General features: G+C 41.7%; 1 protein-coding gene across 1 annotated transcript in view; it reads right to left on the bottom strand.

The window, feature by feature from the left end:
* Nucleotides 1-1,662: 1,662 nt before the first annotated feature.
* The window catches only part of ctnnbl1 (catenin, beta like 1), a 220,712-nt gene continuing 199,042 nt past the window's right edge, over nucleotides 1,663-23,332 (bottom strand). The window contains exon 16 of the mRNA XM_038803075.1: nucleotides 1,663-3,092. Coding sequence (XP_038659003.1) covers nucleotides 3,004-3,092 — 89 coding nt within the window. The 3' untranslated portion in view covers nucleotides 1,663-3,003. The remainder of the gene's footprint in view (nucleotides 3,093-23,332) is intronic.

The raw sequence follows: 23,332 nt of genomic DNA, 5'->3' as shown, positions 1-23,332 counted from the left end.
TTACATTGCAATGAAGTTACTGTGAACAGCCCCTAGTCGCCACATTCCGGCACTCTGTTCGGGTACACAGAGGGAGAATTCAGAATGTCCAAATTACCTAACAGCATGTCTTTCGCGACTAGTGGGAGGAAACTGGAGCACCCGGAGGAAGCCCACGCGGATTGTGATCCAGCTGGGATTCGAACCTGGGACCTGGCGCTGTGAAGCCAGTGTTAATCACTGTGCTACCGTGTTACCCAGCAAATAAGTACAAATACACAATAGTGCATGACATCCAAATTTTGAATGGAATTTGCAAGATTGATCAATATGTCCATCAGTAAAGTGAGAAATTATAAGTCAAGTGGTATTAGACAATTCCCCCTTGCCTAAACTATCAGTTGTGATCTACCATTGATGTCAAAGGTTTCCAAAATGCTACTTTAAATTTGGACAGTCTATTAGCGGTTAGCAAACTGAAACAAAGCACAACCAGAGTGCAGTAAAACACCAAAATCAACGTTACTTGCCTGACATGCTACATTAATTTAGAGATGGGTGAACTAATGCTTTCAAACATCAATTATAGCAGTGGACAAAGTGCAGAAATATACCAAGTATCTGGTTCTTAAAGGTATCACAATGTCTCCGTGGCTAGATATTTGGTTAGTGGTAGTATTATACTATTTATATTCAATATCTAAGATTGCACAGTGGTGTAGCCAAATTAGCTTTTCAGTTCATGTTGAATTATAATATGGACACATTCAGCAATCAACTATTTCTCTGAATAGGGACATAATATGTAAACCTCTTCAGTGGGGCTGGCCTAGTAGCCTTTTCTTTCCTTTATGATGCTCATCCACTCCTCTGTCGGTGTCCTGAGGGAGTCACTGGTCATTATTCACCTTTCAATGGGCTTCTCATCCTCTTTAACCTTGCATAATTTTATTTCTCTGCATATTACACAGTTATGTTATTTTAGCTAAAAGCTGTGGTTGACACTTTTGAAGTTTTACTTATGTTCAATTACCATGTAATTTTTGTTTTTTTGCAGTGCTGTCTCAAAAAGAACTTAATTTCACTTCCAGTCCTTTCAAGACTGCTTCCACTTTCTTGGAATCAATTTGTCTTTTGCTTCTTTCAAAGAGGCTGGGGGTGGGGATGGAGAATAGTTTTATACCTTAAAATCTAATGCATCTCACTTATGGGATTACAGTTTTAGTAGTAAATCAAGATTCATTTTATCACATGGATCCTTTCCAGGATGGCATTCTAGATTGGTATATATATCAAAAGTTGATCATCAGACGTCAATTAGTTTGATGGAGGTTTGATGTTACATTTATTTTTGCGAGTGCTACTTCATGGTCGGAAACCAAAGTTATGACCCTAATCGACTCCCAAGGCTCCTCCTGCTCATTTGTCTTTCCAGACATCTTTGCTAATTCTCAGTTGCTTGATTCCTAATGTTGATGCCTCATGTCCAAGCTCCATCTCAATTTCAGAAATACCAGGATGTGTAGGTACTTTTGCTTCACAGAACATCTACCTGGTATTTCAGAATGGTCATCACCCCACAACTCCATTTGACAAGATTATAATTCAAAGTTTCCTCCAAATCCTTAATAATCTTTCTTTTGTAAACGGTCTCAACACATTTAAAAAAAAGAAACCGACGACTGTAGTTTCAAATATTTTTATTAACAGAAATGCAGGTCTGCAAAATTTTGTTTTAAAGTAATTTCAACCGGCAATCATAACTGCAATTAAATGTATTTCCGAATTTATCGCAATTAAAACTTCCTTCTAAGGATCCAATAAGGTTAACACCTACTCAAACTTTTTGTATGTGATGCATAAAACAGCTGACCCCAGAGGTTCAGCATGGGATTACTGACCCTTCCAACATAAAACTGAGTAATTACTATATTTCTTGTCGCAGGCAAGTTTCTCCTGCTTTTTGTCTGCAGCTCAGTTCAATAGCTGAGGAGAAATGTAAACTTCCACCATTTTTTGTTTGTGCCAAGTGATGTTTGTAATGTTAGTAATTTAGTCACTGAACTTTACAGATCACCACAAAAGTCACTGGTGGCAGAGGTAGAGAGAAAAGCTGTGAATAATGGAAATTCAAAATAAAGGCAGAAAATGTAGAATTACATCTGGGGTTAGTCAGCATCTGGAAAAAAATGGTTAATGGTTTGGGAGAAGGTCCTTCGCCAGAAATGTTCTCCTTTCAGTTGCTGACAGTTGTTACATTTTCCCAGTTTTTTTTGCTTTTATTTCCTGTAACAGTGTAAACTTTCACGGAAACATTCATGCCAAACCTGAGGTTAAAAAGTACACACTTCAGTTTCTTGAGGTGGGGTAGGGGGAGCAGAAGAAAAATTTAACCAGAAAAAGTACATTTGGTACAAGGTGCAAAGAAACATTTATATTCACACATTAATATGTACTTCACTGAAGCATAAAGTGGAACTGCAGCACTGAGAATGTGGCTCACCTTTACTTATATTAGAGGTGGGCATCTTGCAACAAGTAGATTTATATCAGAGCAAATACATTTTTCTTCAGATACAATGCAAGTCAGACACATTTTCAAATAGTACACAAGTTTGTGTGCAAAATACCAATTACTCTGTTTCTACAGATTACATTTGTCTTGATATGCATTATGCAACATTGTATCGAGCTTGGAGAAAATACTTCTAGTTCTGACAGAGACAAATTATTAAAACAGATGATTGCTAATTTCATTTTATTTTTAAATTGTAAAGATCTCTGCTGCAGGAGTGGCAGTTTTTAGTCAATTGAATGTGATGCTGTTCCATTAGCATTGTAGTTCTTGCTGTAAGTGAGGCATGTTCCCCAAGTATGTTGCACAGTAGGTTAAAATCAACTCCACTGTTCCCAGTCCACTAAAAACCAGAGGGAATTGTGCAGGACCACCTCAGGCTGTAAGCTTATCACTGTATTTCTCCAAACTTCTCCACCATTAACAGACCCTAATGATATTCTGCATTTTTAGAAATTTTCAAGCAGGGCCAAGATTCTTTTCTGTTCACTTTCTTTAAACTCATCGTTCTTCCCATCACCAATATTTTCCGCGTACTCTGCAAAACAAGTTTTAAGAAAGAAGAATTTAACACACTTTCTCTGCAAGTCATTTTCCTTTCAACATGAAGAATATGAAATCTTTAGTCTAATATGCAAAACCACAAAGTGCGTAATGAAGAAACGTACTCAGTACACTATTCAAATGGTGATATATTTTCCTGAATGTGTGATTAACTTGCCGATAATAAATTTCACTATCTTCTTGATTTCAAGTTTTAAACACAAAATAAACCAAATTTATGTGTGCATAAAAAAAGACTCAAGGGGCAAGATTTTCCACGCCCTCCTCGGCATGTTTTGCGGAGGCGGCTGGCCATTGGCTGGCGGCTTGGGGTTTCATGTTCTATGCACCGCCTGCTGCTGGGAAACCCATGGCGGGTCCCCTCGTGACAGCTATCTCCACCCTGGGGAAAAGTCTCTGGCTATCCAATCTATCCATACCTCTCATCATCTTGTACATTTCTATCAAGTCACCTCTCTGCCTTCTTCGCTCCAGTGAGAAAAGTCCTAGCTCCCTCAACCTTTCTTCATAAGACATGCCCTCCAGTCCAGGCAGCATTCTGGTAAATCTCCTGTGTACCCTCTCCAAAGCATCCACATCCTTCCTATAATGAGGTAACCAGAATTGGACACAATATTCTAAGTGCGGTCTAACTAGAGTTTTATAAAGCTGCAGCAAACCTCGTGGCTCTTAAACTCAATCCCTCGGTTAATGAACGCCAACACACCATATGCCTTCTTTACAACCCTATCAACCTGGGTGGCAACTCTGAAGGATCTATGTACGTGGACCCCAAGATCCCTCTGTTCCTCCACACTTCCAAGAATCCTGCCTTTAACCCTGTATTCAGCATTCAAATTCGACCTTCCAAAATGAATCACTTCACATTTATCAAGGTTGAACTCCATCTGCCACTTCTCAGCCCAGCTCTGCATCCCATCAATGTGCTGCTGTAACCTGCAACAACCCTCAACGCTATCTACAATTCCCCCAACCTTTGTGTCATCGGCAAACTTACTAACACCCCCTTACACATCCTCATCCAAGTCATTTATAAAAACCACAAAGAGCAGAGGTCCCAGAACAGATCCTTGCAGGACACCGTCACCGACCTCCAGGCGGAATACTTTCCATCCACAACCACTCGCTGTCTTCTTTCGGCCAGCCAATTCTGTATCCAGACAGCCAAATTTCCCTGTATCCCATGCCCTCCTAATTTTCTGAATGAGCCTACCATGGGGAACCTTATCAAATCCCTTACTGAAATCCATATACACCACATCCACTGCCCAATCTTCATCAATGTGTCTCGTCACATCCTCAAAGAATTCAATGAGGCTTGTGAGGCATGACCTGCCCCTCACAAAGCCATGCTGACTATCTTTAATCAAACTATGTTTTTCTAAATAATCATAAATCCTATCTCTCAGTATCCTTTCGAATATTTTGCTCACCACAGATGTAAGACTGATGGGTCTGTAATTCCCAGGGATTTCCCTATTCCCTTTCTTGAACAGGGGAACAACATTCGCCTTCCTCCAATCATCCGGTACTACTCCAGTGGAAAGTGAGGATGCAAAGATCATCGCCAACGGCGCAGAAATCTACTCCCTTGCTTCCCGTAGTAACGTTGGGTATATCCCATCAGGCCCAGGGGACTTGTCAATCCTGGTGCTTTTCAAAATTTCCAGCACATCCTCCTTCTTAATATCAACCTTTTCGAGTCTATTAACCTGGTTCACACTGTTCTCATGAGCAACAAGGTCCCTTTCTCGAGTGAATACTGAAGCAAAGTATTCATTTAGGGCCTTCCCTACGTTCTCAGACTCTCGGCTCAAGTTCCCTCCACTATCCCTGATCGGCCCTACTCTCACACTGATCAGCCTCTTATTTCTCACATAAGTGTAGAACGCCTTGGGGTTATCCCTCATCCTTGCCGTCAGGGCTTTTTCATGCCCCCTTCTAGCTCTCCTCAGTCCATTTTTGAGTTCTTCAAGGGCCAGCTTCCACGAAGGCCAAGGATGGGGAGATCTGATCAAGGAAAGGGAAGCTGTCAAAATCCGTTGGAAGGAGCATTTTTAAGACCTTTTCAATCACAAATCAATTGCTGACCAAACCATTTTCAACTCCATTCCACAACATCCAGCTGAAGACCAGCTTGGAACTCCTTCAATGCCTGGGATGGTGAAGAAAGCCATCACACAAATGAAGAATAGTAAAGCACTCGGAGTTGATGGAATCCCCGCTGAAATCTTGAAGCACAAAGGAGAGGAACTAACATCACAGCTTCCAGGAAATGCTCCTTTTCACACAGGATCAAAAGCAATGCTGAAATGCATTTATCTCATGGATTTGGTCCTTCTCACTTGCTGGTATTCCCAAGCCCCGGGAAACCTGGCTTCCACACAATAAATATAAAATGCATTGAAATCACCCGTCTCCTGTAGGAGGATTGGTGACCCACATTTCACCTTTATTGAACTCAAGATTTGGAAGTTAAAATTTTCTGCCTCCCACATATCCCTCGTCCTTGGCAGACAAAAGTACCCCATATATGCCCAATTTGGTGGTCCTTATTTTGCCTTACACCAACCAGAAAGGCTAAAATTTGGGTTAAGATATAAGCCTGTTAGGGCTCACAAGTCAAGAAAACAATTCACTCCTGACAGATGTCCAAAAAGGAGCCATTAAGTTTGGCCATCAATTCAACCCTTTTCTTAAGTCTTAAATGTTTATTGTACCACTTTTTATTTCAAAGTTTAAAAAAAAAAATAATTTTTATTGAAAAATTTTGTATTTATATTTATATAACGAACCACAATAAAATACCAACAAAACAATAATGATAACAGTCATAAACATTCGCCCATCCTCAATGAACAACAAAACATATTAACAACAACTTAAATTAACACAATATTAAGTTAAATAACCATAGAAAAAAATAGAAACAATAAAGAACACCCTCCTTCTCCCCCCCCCACCCCGGTTGCTGCTGCTATTGACCAAGATACCTATCTTTGAGCCAGAAAGTCCAGAAAAGGCTGACACCGTTTATAGAACCCTTGTACTGATCCTCTCAGGGCAAATTTTACCTTCTGCAATTTTATAAATCCTGCCATGTCACTGATCCAGGTCTCCACACTTGGGGGCCTCGCATCTTTCCACTGCATCAAGATCTTCCGCTGGGCTACTAGGGACGCAAAGGCCAGAACACCGGCCTCTTTCGCCTCCTGCACTCCCGGCTCCGCCGCAACTCCAAAAATCGCGAGTCCCCAACCTGGTTTGACCCTAGATCCAACCACCCTCGACACCGTCCCCGCCAACCCCTTCCAGAATTCTTCCAGTGCCGGGCATGCCCAGAACATATGGGCATGATTCGCTGGACTCCCCGAACACCTGGTGCACCTGTCCTCACCCCCAAAGAACCTACTCATCCGAGTCACAGACATATGGGCCCGATGTAGCACCTTAAATTGGATGAGACTAAGCCTCACACAGGAAGAGGAAGAATTGACTCTCTCCAAGGCATCCGCCCAAGTCCCATCCTCTATCTGCTCCCCAAGTTCCCCCTCCCATTTAGCCTTCAGCTCCTCCACTGACGACTCCTCCACCTCCTGCATTACCTTATAAATGTCAGACACCTTCCCCTCTCCGACCCACACCCCCGAAAGCACTCTGTCCATCGCCCCCTGCGAGGGCGGCAAAGGAAATTCCTCCACCTGTCGCCTAGCAAACGCCTTTACCTGCAAATATCTGAACATGTTCCCTTGTGGGAGCCCAAATTTATCTTCCAGTTCCCCCAGGCCTGCAAACCTCCCGCCAATAAACAGGTCCCTCAATTTACTGATGCCCACCCTATACCACCCCCAAATCCCCCATCAGTGTTCCCCGGGATGAACCGATGATTTCCACCTAATGGGGCCTCCATCGAGCCCCCTGTTTCCCCCCTTTGCCGTCTCCACTGTCCCCAGATTCTTAGGGTCACCGCCACCACCGGGCCCGTGGTATACCTCTTAGGAGAGAGCGGCAACGGCGCCGTTACCAAGACACCCAGGCTCGTACCTCTACAAGACGCCATCTCCATTCTTTTCCACGCCGCTCCCCCCCCCCCCCCCCCCCCCCCCCCCATCACCCATTTCCGCACCATTGACACATTGGCCGCCCAATAGTACCCCAAAAGGTTGGGCAGCGCCAGCCCGCCTCTATCCCTCCCTCGCTCCAGGAAAACCCTTTTCACTCTCGGAGTCCCATGTGCCCACACAAAGCTCAAAATACTGCTAGTCACCCTTCTAAAGAAGGCCCTGGTGATGAAGATGGGCAGGCACTGAAAGAGGAACAAGAAACTCGGAAGCACTGTCATTTTGACGGACAGCACCCTCCCCGCCAACAACGGCAGCATGCCCCACCTCTTGAACTTCTCCTCCATCTGATCCACAAGCCTGGTGAAATTATGCTTGTGAAGAGTCCCCCAGTCCCTGGCCACCTGCACCCCCAGGTACCTAAAACTCTCCCCTGCCCTCTTAAGTGGGAGCCTACCAATTCCCTCCTCCTGTTACCCAGGGGGCACCACAAACACCTCACTCTTGCCTAGATTTCGTTTATAGCCTGAAAAGGTCCCAAACTCAGCTAGCAGCTCCATCACCCCCGGCATCCCTCCCACCGGGTCCGCCACATACAGTAGCAGGTCATCGGCATACAACGACACCCTATGTTCCTCCCCACCCCGCACCAAATCCCTCCACCTTCCTGAATCCCTCAACGCCATCGCCAACGGATCGATTGAAATGCAAACAACAAGGGGGACAGGGGGCAACCCTGCCTGGTCCCTCGGTAAAGCCGGAAGTACTCCGACCTCCTCCCATTCGTGGCCACACACACCACATCGGGGCCTCATATAGCAGCCTCACCCATCTAATAAACCCTTCACCAAATCCAAACCCCCCCAACACCTCCCATAAGTACCCCCACTCCACTCTATCGAACGCCTTCTCCGCATCCAGCGCCACCACTATCTCAGCCTCCCCCTCAATCGCCGGCATCATGATGACATTCAACAACCTCCGCACATTCGTGTTCAGCTGCCTTCCCTTAACAAAACCTGTCTGGTCCTTGTGTACAACCCCTGGCACACAGTCCTCTATCCTGGTGGCCAGGATTTTTGCCAGCACCTTGGCATCCACATTAAGGAGAGATATGGGCTTGTATGAACCACACTGCTGGGGGTCCTTGTCCCTCTTTGAGATTAAAGAAATCAGCGCCTTTATTTCACAAAGTTGAAAATATTAAACAGATGTTGCAATGTTTCATAGTCAAGTCATTAAACTTGTATTAGATAGAGGTAAAGGGCATATGACAATATCCTACAATATCTCCACATAAGGGCAATGGGGAATTATGACAAATAAATCCAACGGCACTGGCTTAGTTTCCTTCACCACAGATTTCCCCAGTCAATCAACTACTATTTTTCACAGGGGAAATTTACAAACTTCAACTTTTTTTTAATGCTTTAGTGCAGAACAAATTCTGAATACTTGATCAGTGACAGTGTGGCTGTATGATTGACAGGAAAGCAGCACAGGACTGAAACTATGGACTGAGATTCAGTTCAGAAACCTTTCAACATGATTTACTCTAAAAGGAAACCAATTTGAGCTGGTTGGTTGCCTTTATGTTGCTGATTAAGATTGTTTTGAACAGTGGAAAAACACACACACACGAACAGTTTTAAATAAGACACTGCCTCAAGTATATGAAATATTTTTCAATTCACTTCTAAGGCACAAATAAACTCATGGGAAAATTGTAGACAGTGAAAGCTATAAATCTACCACATTCTTTTTGCAACTTGCAGGAACATAAACTATTTACTTCCCCAGTTCTGGCAGCCTTCACCGGAATGAGAATAAAACTTCATTAAAAACAAACAGGGCAGGCGGACTCCAGAGAGATCAAACTGACTTTGTTAATAATAGGAGTTCTCTTAAAATGGCTGAAAGGCTGACAATATCTCATTGGTGACTTGAATTACTGTTGTACCCACAAAAGTGTGAAAGATCCATTAAGTCCAGAATACTAAATGTATAAATAAGTTATGATGGTTTTTACACAAGTGAGAAAACACCAAAAATTCCATATTCCCCAATAAGGCATTCAGTTGATTCTGCAGATGCATGCACATACCTACACAACATTGAGCATTTAAAGAAAAATATATTGTACTGGTATTCATTTTTAATAATTCACAACGCAAATGATAACGGTAAGGAATGAAACTGGCAATTTTAATTTGTACTACTCAATGCTCCACTGGAAAAAAATAGCTCATCGGTGAAGTCAATACACAAGTGTTGGGATAAATATTACTCTGGGTCAAGGAAATAAACAACATTACCATAAATAGTAAACTAAAAGCAAATTACTGTGGATGCTCTGAAACAAAAACATAAAGTGCTGGACAATCTCCGCAGGTTCTGACCGCATCTGAGGAGAGAGAAGGGAGCTAACGTTTCGAGCCTGGATGAATCTTTGTCAAAGCAGTCACTCTGATTTTGAACAATTCCTGTATAGGTTTTAGGAACTTGTACAGGGAAGAAGCCACAATGCCGTTGTGTTAAGTATATGATGGACTACAGAAACAGGGCAAGTTTAAAATACTGAAAGCATTATTAAAACCAAGCCATCAAACCTGAGGCCTCAGTATTTGATAGTGATTTTATATATTATATATATATATTATATAGTATGATGTCAATCTATCAGATTTACTGAAATTAAACCGGATACCACTGCAATTCAAGTCATTGGTGCAGCAAAACCTCAGAGCAAACCATGTGATTCAATTACTGAGACTGGCCATCCATCACTGCCCACGTGGTGCCTAATGCTGCCAGGGAGAAATAGAATTAAGTCACATCCCACACCTGCATATACCTGCAGAAAACAGCAGCTGGAATAATCTCAAGGACATGCATTTCAAAGCATTCTCAGCCCTTGATTCAGACTGTCTATCATAGTTTTTCTTTTTATACTTGATTTTTAAGGTATCAGATGCTATTGTGAGTGTTATTTTAAAGGGAAGACCTATAAACAGCACCTTTTAGTTGGAAGGCACAGGAGAAGTGAAAAAATCAAAACCAGATGGCCCACAACTTTATTGATAATTCAGCATAACAGAATTTTCCTGACTGATGGGAGAGGAGCCAGTAGCTCAAAACGATACATTAGCTCACACTATATCCTACAAATTACAATTTGCAGTATTAAGCAATTTAAGTTAAACTGGGTCAACTCTTCTATAAAAATAGTATTAGAACGTTATGCAGCATATTGAGCTTTGGTATTAAAGAGCTGCTAACCAGTAAATTTCTAGGCGGCAACTGAAAAGAGAGACAAGGGAGCCATTCAACTGAAAATATGGTTCTGGAGAAAATGGGCACAACAAATTTTATAGTCTGCAATAATCCTGTTTCGCAGTTTATTTTGCCTTCTGTAACCCGTGATATAGATCAGCATCATTAATATTACAAGGTTTAAGCAAAATTCCTGGAATCTGCTAACATAATTCGTAACATGATTCATAAATTTGGGAAAAGAAACAGAATTGTTACTGTTCATTGAAAATATAATGGGTGCAATCTTGAGGTTGACTTGCTGTCCGTGGGATTGGTGGAGATGCGTAAAATCTCATGATAATCAGGAAACCGCGATTCTCATCGTCAAGATCATGTTTCCCGATTTTCCCCGCATCTCGCGGTGGCGTAATGAGATTCATGCCCACAAAGGGCATGAGCCTTAATTGAATAAATTTCCCTTCCTTTAAATGTCATTAGTGGCCCGCCACCACGTGATCCGCCTTGAGAGGTCTCCAAACCTCACCAATGTGACAAGGGCGAGGTTTACAACAGGTTGGGCAAGGCATGAGGGAATCCCTCCAGGGGCGCAGGGTAAGTGTAGCTCCCGGTAGCAGTGGTGGATTGTGATAGGGTAGAGGGTCATGCAGCACAGGTTGGCATTACCTAGCAGTGCCAACTTATGCCTGGGGTAGGCACTAGTGGGTACAACATGGGGGGGGGGGGGGGGCTGGCCTGTGTGTGGCAGCTCGAGGGGTGGGGGGAGTGGGGGAATTGAAAGAGCATGCTAGGAGCGAATGTCGGGGGAAGACAGCTCCTGAGACCTCCGAGCTGTGTGCAGCAGATCAATGGGCGCAGGAAGAGCAGTAATAAATCCTTTGATTGCTTGTCGCTTGGTTCCCATCAGCAGCTCTGATCATTCAAACATCCCAATCTGAATAAGGCCGGTTCCCAGCTTTAAGAACCCTTGCCCCGCCAGAGTGACGCCGTAAACCATGCCTTCACATTTTTTATTTTTGCTGAAGTGGCTCAAGATTCAGTGAGAAGACTGGTCTGTGGAACTGGAAAGTTCCACGTCTGTTTTCAGTTTTGGTATGATTCCTCTCCAATGGGTTGCCAAGGTGCCATTTTGGGTTTCTACTGGTTCATATTCTTTGTCATGTCTTACTAAAAGTACGCTGTTGTTTCTCATGTCTAAATTATTTAAGTGCTGCATTGAGTAACATCACATAAACTAGGGCTTTGTTCAAGGAAATCAAATGTGTCCAATAAATGTTTGAAAATGAACTGTAATTATTCTCACCACTGCTCTCATTGTGCATATTCATCCTCTCCAGCTCAAAGGTAGCTAATAAGCACGGCCAGAAATATTAGTTTTTGATTGCAATTTAAAAGGGCACGTGGGGTGTAAGCAGAGATACCAAATAGCGTGTATACTTCAGGGAGTTCTGCATCTAAATTTTAATTCAACATCAAAATGAGCTGGCGTGTGGGCGTTGGAGGACAGGAAACATTTTTAAAGCTGAACAGATGGTATCAAAGTACTAGGTAGTATGCTTACTCGTTTGAACAGCTACACTCTATGAGACAGCCTCTTTTTAGTGAAATCATTATTTCTGAACCTACAGTAAATGGCCAGAGCTTTTGTTGATTTAACTCAATAATGATTAGTTTCCTCCATGTTGTTTGTGAAGTTTTAACCTTTAAAGATTTTTTTCAAGGCAAGTTTTTGATGACGCTGTGTATGAAAATCTTAACAGTAAAATTATTTTAGAGGCAATAGTTGAGTAAGTGCCACAAAATTCCATTCGAAAGATACATAATGAGATCAAAGGAAATAGGAGTCAACCATATGGTCCCTGGAGCCTGCTCCGCCATTTAATATGATCTTTAATATGGCCAACCTTCTGTCTCAACTCCACTTTTCCACCCAGTCCCATAACTTTTGATTCCCTGAGAGAACACAAATCTGTCTGCCTCAGCCTATACTCAATAATAGATCATACATGATGCTCTCAAGTAGGCAATTCCAAAGGTTCAAATTTCTCTGTTGAAGACATTTTTCTTCACATCAGTCCTAAATGACTGCGTTGAGAGTTTAAAGAATGGATTCAATGGAATCAGGGAGACTGTGGTGAGAGTTTAAAGAATGGATGCAATGGAATCGGGGAGACTGTGATGAGACTGCTTCTGATTTCTAGATTCCTCAGCCATGAGAAACAACCTTTTAGTGTCTACCCTATTAAGTCCTTTTGGAATCTTGCATGTTTCAATGAGATAGAATCACTACATTCGGCCCATTGAGTGCACACCAGCCCTTGGGAAGAACACCCTACTAAAGTCTACAACTTCCCCTTAACCCACCTAAACTTTTTGGATACTAAGGGCAATTTATCCTGGCCAACCCACCTAACCTGCACATCTTTGGACTCTGGGAGGAAATCGGAGCAGCCGGAGGAAACCAAGGAAAATAAAGGGATATAATGAAACTTCTGATTCTTCTAAAACTCCAAGAGTATGGACCCAATTTACTCAGCCTCTCACTATGCCTTTTCATGCTGGAAAGTCCAGCATGGAATTTTGGAAAAATCAGAACCAGCTGCTGTCTGTTTTGGAAACTTAGGAAGTAGACCATCAGCAATTGGGGTTTGTTGGCTTTTAGCTCCTTAAGTTTCTCCAATACTTTCCCTCTGCTAATATTATCTTAAGTCCCTCACTTTTTTAGTCCTTTCTTACTTTATGAAATTTGTAACTTCTACTGCGAAGACGGACAAAATATTTGTTTAACATCTCTGCCATTTCCTTGTTCCCGATGGTGATTTCTCCTGCCTTTCAATGTATAACTTTGCTATTTTCCTTTTTAACAACATGTTTAAAAACTCTTAAAATTTATTTTTAGATTCCTGGGTAATTTCCTTGTGTTCTATTATTTCTGCTATTTATAAATCAACTGTTTGGCTTCCCTTAGCTGACTTCTAAAACATCTACAATCCTCAGGCTTATTCTTTGCAACACTGGGGCGGTACGGTGGCTAGCACTGCTGCCTCACAGTGCCAGGGACCGATTCTGACCTCGTGTGACTGTGTGGAGTTTGCATGTTCACCTGTGTCTGCATGGGTTTTCTCTGGGTGCTCCGGTTTCCTCCCGCAGTCCAAAGATGTGCAGGTTAGGTGGACTGGCCATGTTAATATTGCCCAAAGGTGAGGTGGGGTTATGGGGATAGGGGTGGGGATTGGGCCTAGGTAGGATGTTCTACTGGAGCAAAGGCCAGTGTATACTCAATGGGCCAAATTACCTTCTGCACTGTAGGGATTCTATGATTAAAGTTCACAGAATTGTTGCGACACATTTGGCCCTTCGTATCAGCACTGCTCTCCAAATGAACTGGGGGCCACAGTCTGAGGATACAGGATAGACCATTTAGGACAGAGATGAGGAGAAATTACTTCACCCAGAGTGGTCGGCCTGTGGAATTTGTTACCACAGGAAGTAGTTGAGGTCAAAACATTGCATGTTTTCAAGAAACACTTAGGGTGAAGAAGATCAAAGGATATGGGGGGGAAAGCAGGATTAGGCAACTGAGTTGGATGATCAGCCATGATCATAATGAATGGCGGAGCGGACTAGAAGGGCTGATTGGCCTCCTACTGCTCCCATTTTCTATGTTTCTATTCTACAAACTCATGTCCAGACTAACTTTGCCAATTTGATTTGTTCAGTGTATAAGATAACTAAAAACCCCTTACAATTAGTACATTGCCTTTGTTACAAGCTCAAATTATTTCTGAATGCTCTGTTCAATCAGTTATGGGGCCCATAAACTACTCCCAGCCTTTTCTGATCCTTATTATTCCTGACCTCCATCTATACTGATTCCACTTCCTGATTTTCTGAGTCAAGACGTTTTCTCACTTGCTTTTATGCCATCTTTTACTAACAGCATTACCTCTCCTTATTTTCCATTCTGTGTGTCTTTAGAAATGTTGCGTTCTCTGGAATATTTGTTCCCCTTGTAACCATGTTTCAGTAAAGGCGATTTTACCTAAACCAGTTATGTCTATTTGTGCTGCGTGTTCATTTATATTATGAATGCTTCGTATATTCAGGTAAAGAGCGTTTAATATTTTTTGCTACTATTGGACCTTCGTCATAGATAAGATTATATCTGCCAACCTCTCTACCTCACTCTGCTTGCCTTTACCCAGATCACCATACTCTATTGCTTTGATTTCTCTCTTTACGTCACCCTTCATCTGGCCCTCCCATCACCCTTTAGTTTAAAGCCCTATCCACAATCAGACTTGTACAACCATCCTTCCCAGATGTGGAGCACGCGATGATCATAGAATCATAGTATTTACATTACAAAAGGAAGCCATTCGGCCCAACACTACCAAACCACATGACAATCCCCTCATTCCTCAAAACTGTTATACACCTCCTATTGCCCAAAATCAGGACTGCTTTCTGCACATCCTAGGCTGCAAACAAATGTTGCGTATATTACGAAGCCAAAGAAACAATCTTGGCCACCTGTTTTACAATTTAAACAATAAAAACATAATCACATTCAAGTACAAAAACAATGTTCTAATTCCCATAATATTAAGCAATAAAAACAGAACTTGATTTATTCAGCCACCCTGATTAAATATCATGTTATATGGCATCGAACAACATATCCTTTGACTCACTGTGAGCAACAGCACAGAAGATTAGCTAACAAATATAAATTACATCCAATTGGTTTCAAAGATTCAATTCAAAACCAGATTTGTTTCTGCAGGTCAACGGTTCCTTATTGAAAGAACTTCCTGACAGACACTTTACAGGATAAAAGCAAATTACTGCGGATGCTGGAATCTGCAACAAAAGAGAAAATTCTGGAAAATCTCAGCAAGTCTGGCAGCATCTGTAGGGAGAGAAAAGAGCTAACGTTTTGAGTCCAATGACTCTTTGTCAAAGCTAACACGTGACATTTTACATGTTGGGTTACAGGTATAGGGTGGATACGTGGGTTTGTGTAGGGTGATCATTGCTCGGCACAACATCGAGGGCCGAAGGGCCTGTTCTGTGCTGTACTGTTCTATGTAGTCGCGACCATTGTGAGATGTTTTTGTTGTGTCAGGAGCCGGCATGAAATGATGTCTCATTTGTTGCAAATGTTGCAAATGTAGAATTTTTTGACCCAGCGGCTGCTCAACAATCAATAGACTCCCTACAGTGCAGAAGGAGGCCATTCGGCCTTTCAAGTCTGCACCGACCCTTGGAAAGAATACCCATTCCTAGGCTCACACACGCATCCTATCCATTCTTTTATTTGCTCGCCTCCACAATTTGCTTATCTTTCCTCATATCTTCTCATAGAAACACTGACCTATCAACAATCATGCCTGTAGAATCACCGGAGCCCTCCAGAACTTGGCCAAAGACTTTTTTCTCATGTGAGCCTTAACAGATAATGTTAGCAAACTACTTTGGCAGTCACACACTACAAACAAAGATGATTCTGGTTCTTTTTCAGCCTCCAGTCATATCATCTTATGGAGAAACCCTCTTAATGAGAAATTGGTCCCATTGCACAGAAACAGCCCAAGGATTTTCCTGATATTTCAAAGTTGGATTTGCTTTCCCAAAAGTCTGTATTAAATCTGATTTCTAAAAGTACAATGTTGCAGCTCATTTTGTTTTATAGGGTGAACGAGGAATATAAATATGCAGCTGAAATAGTTTTTTCCTGGCTAAAGTTATAATGAACAATTAAAAGTAAATGCATTTTCAGAGTATGTGTGCATAATTGAAGTTTCTTTTTATGTACAGAGAATTTTCAATTTACTAAAATTTGAACAATAGATCAATACATTTAATTAAATTCTTGCAAGCTGAGCAGAGCAGTGTTAAGTTTGACCAATACGAAGCAATGCAAACAAAATTGATGGTAATTTTAGATAAAAATTTGTCATAAAAGGAGCCTGATATACATTACTGCCATAACCTGATTTATGTCCTTATTTTTCCAACTATGCGCGAGGCAGGAAAAATTGATTTGGGGCTCTATTTTCCCAACTACCCATAGGCTACTGCAAGAAGGCCCACCTTCTCAACCTTACCCCTCACCTGAGGTGTAGTGATCCTCAGGTTAAATCACCACCAGTCAGCTCTCCCCCTCAAAGGGGAAAGCAGCCTATGGTCATCTGGGACTATGGCGACTTTACCGTACCTTACTGCCAAATCTCAAATGCTCCCAGGTTCACCTGCGTATTCTCTCAGCTTTTTCCTCATTAGAACATTGAGAGAAAATTAAAACCTGGTTTGTGGTATCCAGTAGCTTTTTTTTATTACTTAACATTGCAAAGTAGGACCTAAGATTTAGATGCAACCACTTTTAACAAGCCTGCAGATCTGTTCAAAGACAGGGCATACTTGGAGTAGGCTTCATTTTGACACACTGGTCTTTGCTGATATTAGATATGAACATTTGAATTAGAAGTAGGCCATTCGGTCCCTTGAACCTGCTCTGCCATTTGGTTAGATCATGGCCAATCTGACTGTTGCCTCCATTTTACTTTCCTGCCTGCCCCTTATTCCTTTCGACACCCTTTCCGTTCAAGAATCTATCGAACTCAGCCTTAAACCTATTCAATTACCTTGCCTCCAATGTTCTCTGTAAAAGAGAATTACAGATCAGTGACCTTCAAGGGCAAAGAATTCTCATCTCTGTCTTAAATGGAAGACCCCTTATTTTAAAACATGTCCCCTAGTTCTTTGCTCTCACATAAGGGGAAATATCCATTCAGTATCCATCTTCTCAAGTCCCCTCAGGATCTTATACGTTTCAACAAGATTCCAATGAGTATAGTCCCAGTCTACCCATGCTCTCCTCATAAGTCAATCTCTCAACTCTGGAATCAACCTAGTGACTCTCCTCTGCACCCCTTCCAGTGCCAGTACATCCTTTCTCAAGGAGACCAACACAGTACTCCAGATGTAGCCTCACCAGCAGCCTATACAGCTACAACATAACCCCCTGTTTTTAAACTCCATCCCTCTAGCAATGAAGGATAAAATTCCATTTGCCGCCTTAATTACCTGTAAATCAACTTTCAACAATTCTTTCACAAGAATATCCAGGTCCCTCTGCACAGCAGCATGCTGCAATTTGTTACCATTTAAATAATAATAATCGCTTATTGTCACAAGTAGGTTTCAATGAAGTTACTGTAAAAAGCCCCTAGTCGCCACATTCTGGAACCTGTTCGGGGAGGCCGGTACGGGAATTGAACCCGTGCTGCTGCCTTGTTCTGCATTACAAGCCAGCTATTTAGCCCAGTGTGCTAAACAAGCCCCTGGTGTCCATTTTGCTGTTATTCCTACCAAAATGGATGACCTCACATTTACCAACATTCTACTTCATCTGCCGGACCGTTGCCCACTCAATTAAACTATCTTTATCCCTCTGCAGAGTTTGCGTCCTCTGCACACTTTGCTCTACCACTCATCTTAGACATCTGCGAACTTCAGAGACTTAAAGTAATGCCCTGGGGACCCAGGTTCAAATCCCAGCATGGCAGATCATGAAATTAAATTTAATAAATAAAAATCCAGGATGAAAAGTCTGATGATGACCATGAAACCATTGTCAATTGTCATTAAAAGCCACCTGGTCCATTAATGTCCTTACCAGGTCTGGCTTACATGGGACTCCAGATCTACAGAAATTGCCCAGCACGCTACTCAATTCATGAGCAATAAATCTCGGCCCAATCAGCAACACCCACATCCCAAGAATTCTTAAAAAAAAATTAATACATAGAAAATAGGAGGCCATTCAGCCCTTCGAGTCTTCTCTACCATTCATTATCATGGCTGATCATCAAATTCAATACCATGATCCCACCTCCGCCACCCGCCCCCACCCTACCCCTTGATCCATTTAGCCCCAAGAGATATATCTAATTCTTCTTGAAAGCGCACGTTTTGACATCAACTACTTTCTGTGGTAGTGAATTCCACAGATTCGCCACTCTCTGGATGGAGAAATTTCTCCTCCCCTCAATCCTAAAATGTTTACCCCTTATCCTCAAACTATGACCCCTAGTTCTAGACACCCCCGCCATCAGCAACATTCTTTCTGAATCTACCCTGTCTAATCCTGTTAGAATTTTCTAAGTTTTTTTGAGATCCTCTCTCATTTTTCTAAACTCCAATGAATATAATCCTAACCGACTTCCTCATATGATAGTCCCGTGATCCAATAGTCAGCCTGATAAACCTTTGCTGCAGTCCCCCCATAGCAAGAACATCCTTCCTCAGATAAAGACACCAAAACTACACACAATACTTTAGGTATGGCCTCTCCAACGACCTATACAATTGCAGTGAAACATCCCTATTGCTATACTCTAATCCTCTTGCTCTGTATGAAAACCAACATACCATTTACTTTCTTTACTGCCTGCTGCACCTGCGTGCTTACTTTCAGTGCAGCAAGTGATTCACGAGGACACCAAGGTCTCGCTGAGTATCCACTCAATTCACACCCATTTAAATGATAATCTGCCTTCCTATTTTTCAACTAAATTGGATCTTACATTTATCCACATTGTACTGCATCTGCCATGCATAAGCCCATTCAAAAGCCTGTTCAAATTTTTTAAAAGTATTTGTTCATGGGATATGGGCATTGCTATCTGGGTCAGCATTTATTGCCCATCCCAGATGGTGTTTTAGAGTCAATCACATTGATGTGGATCTGGAGTCACATATAGGCAAGACCAGGGAAGGATGACAGATTTATTTCCCTAGAGGACATTAATGAACCAGATGTCTTTTTACAACAATCGACAATGATTTCATGGCCAGCATTAGACCTTTAATACCACATTTTTATTGAATTCAAATTTTATCATCTGCCATCAGATCCAGGTCCTCAGAGCATTGCCCTAGGTTTTTGGATTACCAGTCTAGCAACAATACCACTACGCCACTGCCTCCCCCCAAATCACACTGAAGCATTTCTGCATCCTCCTCACAGCTCACCCTCCCACCCAACTTTGTACCATTCGCAAATTTAGAGAAAATACATTTAGTTCCGGCATACAAATCATTAATATATAATGTGAACAGTTGGTTGCAGATCCCTGTGGTACCCCACCAGTCACTGCCTGCCAATCGGAAAAAGACCCATGTATTTCAACTCTTTGCTTCCCGTCTGCTAACCAGCTTCCTATCCATCTCAAGACGCTACCCTCAATCCCATGCCCCTTTAACTTTACACAGTAATCTGTGAGAGACCTTGTTGAAAGTCTTCTGAAAGTCTAAATCAACCACATCTACCGGTTCTCCCTGGTCAACTCTACTAGTTACATCAGGGAATTCCAGTAATTTGTCAATCATGATTTTCCTTTCATAAATCCATGCTGACTTTGTCTGATTATACCACTGCTTTCCAAATGCTGTGCTATGAAAGCCTTGATAATGGACTCTAGCAACTTCCCTATGACCAACATTAGGCTCACTATTCCCCATTTTCTCTCGACTTCTCTTTTTGAATAGCGGGCTTATATTAGCTACCCTCCAATCTGTAGGAACCATTCCAGAGTACAAAAATTTTTAGAAAATGACCACCAATAATATAAGAGCAGAATTAGGCCATTTGGCCCATCGAGTCTCTTCTGACGTTTGATCATGGGTGACATGTTTCTCATTCTCAAGCCTTCTCCCCATAATCCCTAATCTCCATATTAATCAAGAAATCTACTGTTGGATCTACTATTTCTCGGGCCACTTCCTTAAGTACTCTGGGATGAAGATTAAAAGGCCCTGGAGATTTATCCGCCTTCAGTCCCATCAATTTCCCCAAAATACATTTCTCTACTAATACTGATTTCCTTCAGCTCCTCACTAAAACTTGTGTTCCTCAGAACTTTCGGTGCATTATTCATGTCTTTCTTTGTAAAGACAGAATCAAAGTACAAATTTAGTTCCTCAGCCATTTCTTTGTTTCCGTTATGAATTCCCCTGTTTCTTCCTGCAAGGGCCCTACATTTGTTTTTTTTTTAAATCAATCTTTTTCTCTTTACATACCTATAGAAAAGTTTAGTCAGTTTTTAGATTCCCCACTAACTTACTTTGATACTGTATTTTCCCCTTGTTAATCAATCCCTTGGTCCGTCTTTGCTGAATTTTAAACTGTTCCCAATGCTCATGACTAATGCTTTTTCTTGCTAATTTTTAAGCTTCTTCTTTGAATTTAATATTATCTCTAATTTCGCTTGTGAGCCATGGTTTGGCCACAGTTCCCTTTCTACTCTTGGACCAAATAAGAATAAACTTTTGGAGTTCACCTATTCGTTCCTTGAATGCCTACCATTACTATTTCAGTAATGTTCTCCAGTCCATCATAGCCAACCCATGCCTCATATCATCATTGAGATTACCTTTATTGAGATTCAGGACATGGTGAGGGAGCTGCAAGTTGCACTTCTTAAGACTATCAGCAATTTGCTGAATGAGCCTTTGTTGGCAAGAGATTGATTTACCTTCATGAGAAGAGATAGCTTAATCACCAAGACAATCTTCAGTCCATTCAGCGAAGAAATGGCAAAAGCCTGCCAATGAAGTCAGCCAAGATCAATGACAACCAATTTTAAGTTGCAAAGGAACTGACAACCGTCTGACAATTAATTTCTTGCTTTGTCATAATTTCTTACATTCTACAGGAACATTGCCAATGAGTATCATCCCCAAGTGAGAGCCTGCAGTGATTGAGACAGTGCTACCCAAGTGCTAGATAAAATGTTAAAACAAGGGATGCCCTGTCAGGTGGATGGAAGAGACTCCTTTGCATGATTTGACGAGAAGAAGGGAGTTCTCCAGCTGTTCTCAACAACAGATTTATCCTTCAACCACCTGCAGTAAAAATAAATGAACTAATCACTCAACTTAATGTTGTAGCTGTGGATCTGTCATAAGCTGTACTTGCCTACATAACCACAATAACTACACTTAAAAAAGTAACTAATTGCAGTCAAGCATTTCTTTCCCTTCCACAGTACCGATGGCTCATTGAGATTGACTTGCGGGAGGCTGATTTCATGCACAATAAGTCAGGCAAAATGGAATTTTCTTCCATGCGGTAATCCTTCGAGTGGATTGGTAAAACTTAGGTGAGCAGAACCCTGTTTACATTAGGCAAAGGGGGAATCATGTTTATTCAGAAATTTCTGATGTCTCAGTTTATAATCAGCAGCATCATATGGATAATCTCACAAGAGTGACATTTTGAGACAGCTGTATAAACCGGCAATAAGAATCTTTCCTCATCTTTCTGCGGCTTTGCCTCAGAATGAACATGGGAGCAGTCAATTCTTGCGTATGGATTAGAGCAATAGATCAAAGCAACAAAGCATCTTCAGGCTGAAATTCAAGAATCCTATTTAAGAGCGCAATTGGGGAGAATGTCGCATACAAAGTGGCAATCTCACTGGACTAGTAAACTGGGGGACGTAATGGTGGCCATGACAACTATCATCAATGGTAGTGAAAATCCATCTCAGAGTCGTAGAATTTTACAGCAAAGAAAGAGGCCCTTCAGCCCATTGTGTCTGCGCAGGCCATCAAGTCCCTATCTATTCGAATCCCATTTCTAGCATTGGTCCGTATGTCTTTTAGGGAAAGAAATCTGCCATATATACCTGGTCTGGTCTACCCGTGGTTCCAGGGCCACAGCAATATGATTGATTCATTACTGACCTCTAAAAAGACTTAGCAAGCCACTTAGGTCCAGGAAAATTAAGGATGGGCAACAGATGCTGACATTGCCAGCGATATCCACATCCTATGGAAGAATTTTTAAAAGATCTACTGCTTTGATGGCAGATCATATGAATTTCAGAAGCTTTTAAATCGTTGATATTCAATGTTCTTCCATCAATCCACCGAAACATCTTTAAAAGCTAGCACACAGGCACAAAGATATTTTCTAAAAAATTGGCATACAGCCTATGCTGGGCTTCAAGAAAAGCCACTATTAAAGAGCAATTCTCAGAGTTGACATTCAGAAATCCTTGGCTTCCTATAAATATGGTTCACTGATGTGCACTTGTTCCTTGGAGAGCAGAGTTCCGACTAAAAACTAACCACTTCTTTACTCTAAGAACTGAATTAGGTCTGCTTTACCGCTGATTTCAACACTTTTGTCATGGGAGCGTGCTTCATACATAGCTGGGGGACGTAATAAAACAAACACAAACTTATTAGGCTGTGAATGTGCAGTTAATGAACCCTCAATCTATTATTCTTCAGCTGCATCTCAAGCATTATGTGCTCCCTCCGGGCTCAACGACTGTCACAGTCACAGGCAAATTAGCCCAAATGTATGTAATATAAAGCCACAAGTACCTATTTGCATGCAATAATAGTACAAATATTCCAGTAAATAAGTTTACAGAATGGTATACTGTCCCACTGTGGGTTGTTTATGCATGAGTTTTGCGGTGTTTGACAAACCAACAGAGGCCTCTCTGAAAGACAATACTATGCAAGGGAAAGTAGTCATTTCTGCTTTAATGATCCAATATTATGGACTTCTTTGAATTGCTCAAATGTAGGATAAATAATATAGAACATGCATTTATTGAAAAATTAACTACTATCTGCAATATTCAGTCCCATTGCAGTGGTTCAAGCAGGCAGTGCACTACCACCACCGTTTCAAGGGCAATTAGGGATGACTAATAAATGCTGGCCTAGCCAGCGAAGCCCACATCCTTTGAGCGAATTAAAATATATTAAACATATTTTTTGTCCAGAAATGCCTTTTCAAACGTAGATATATTACATCATGCCTATGTAGCTCAATAAAGAGTTAATAGTACAG

Source organism: Scyliorhinus canicula, chromosome 7 (assembly GCF_902713615.1).
Source record: "Scyliorhinus canicula chromosome 7, sScyCan1.1, whole genome shotgun sequence".
NCBI lineage: Eukaryota > Metazoa > Chordata > Chondrichthyes > Carcharhiniformes > Scyliorhinidae > Scyliorhinus > Scyliorhinus canicula.
This window is presented reverse-complemented; position numbering and strand designations above follow the sequence as displayed.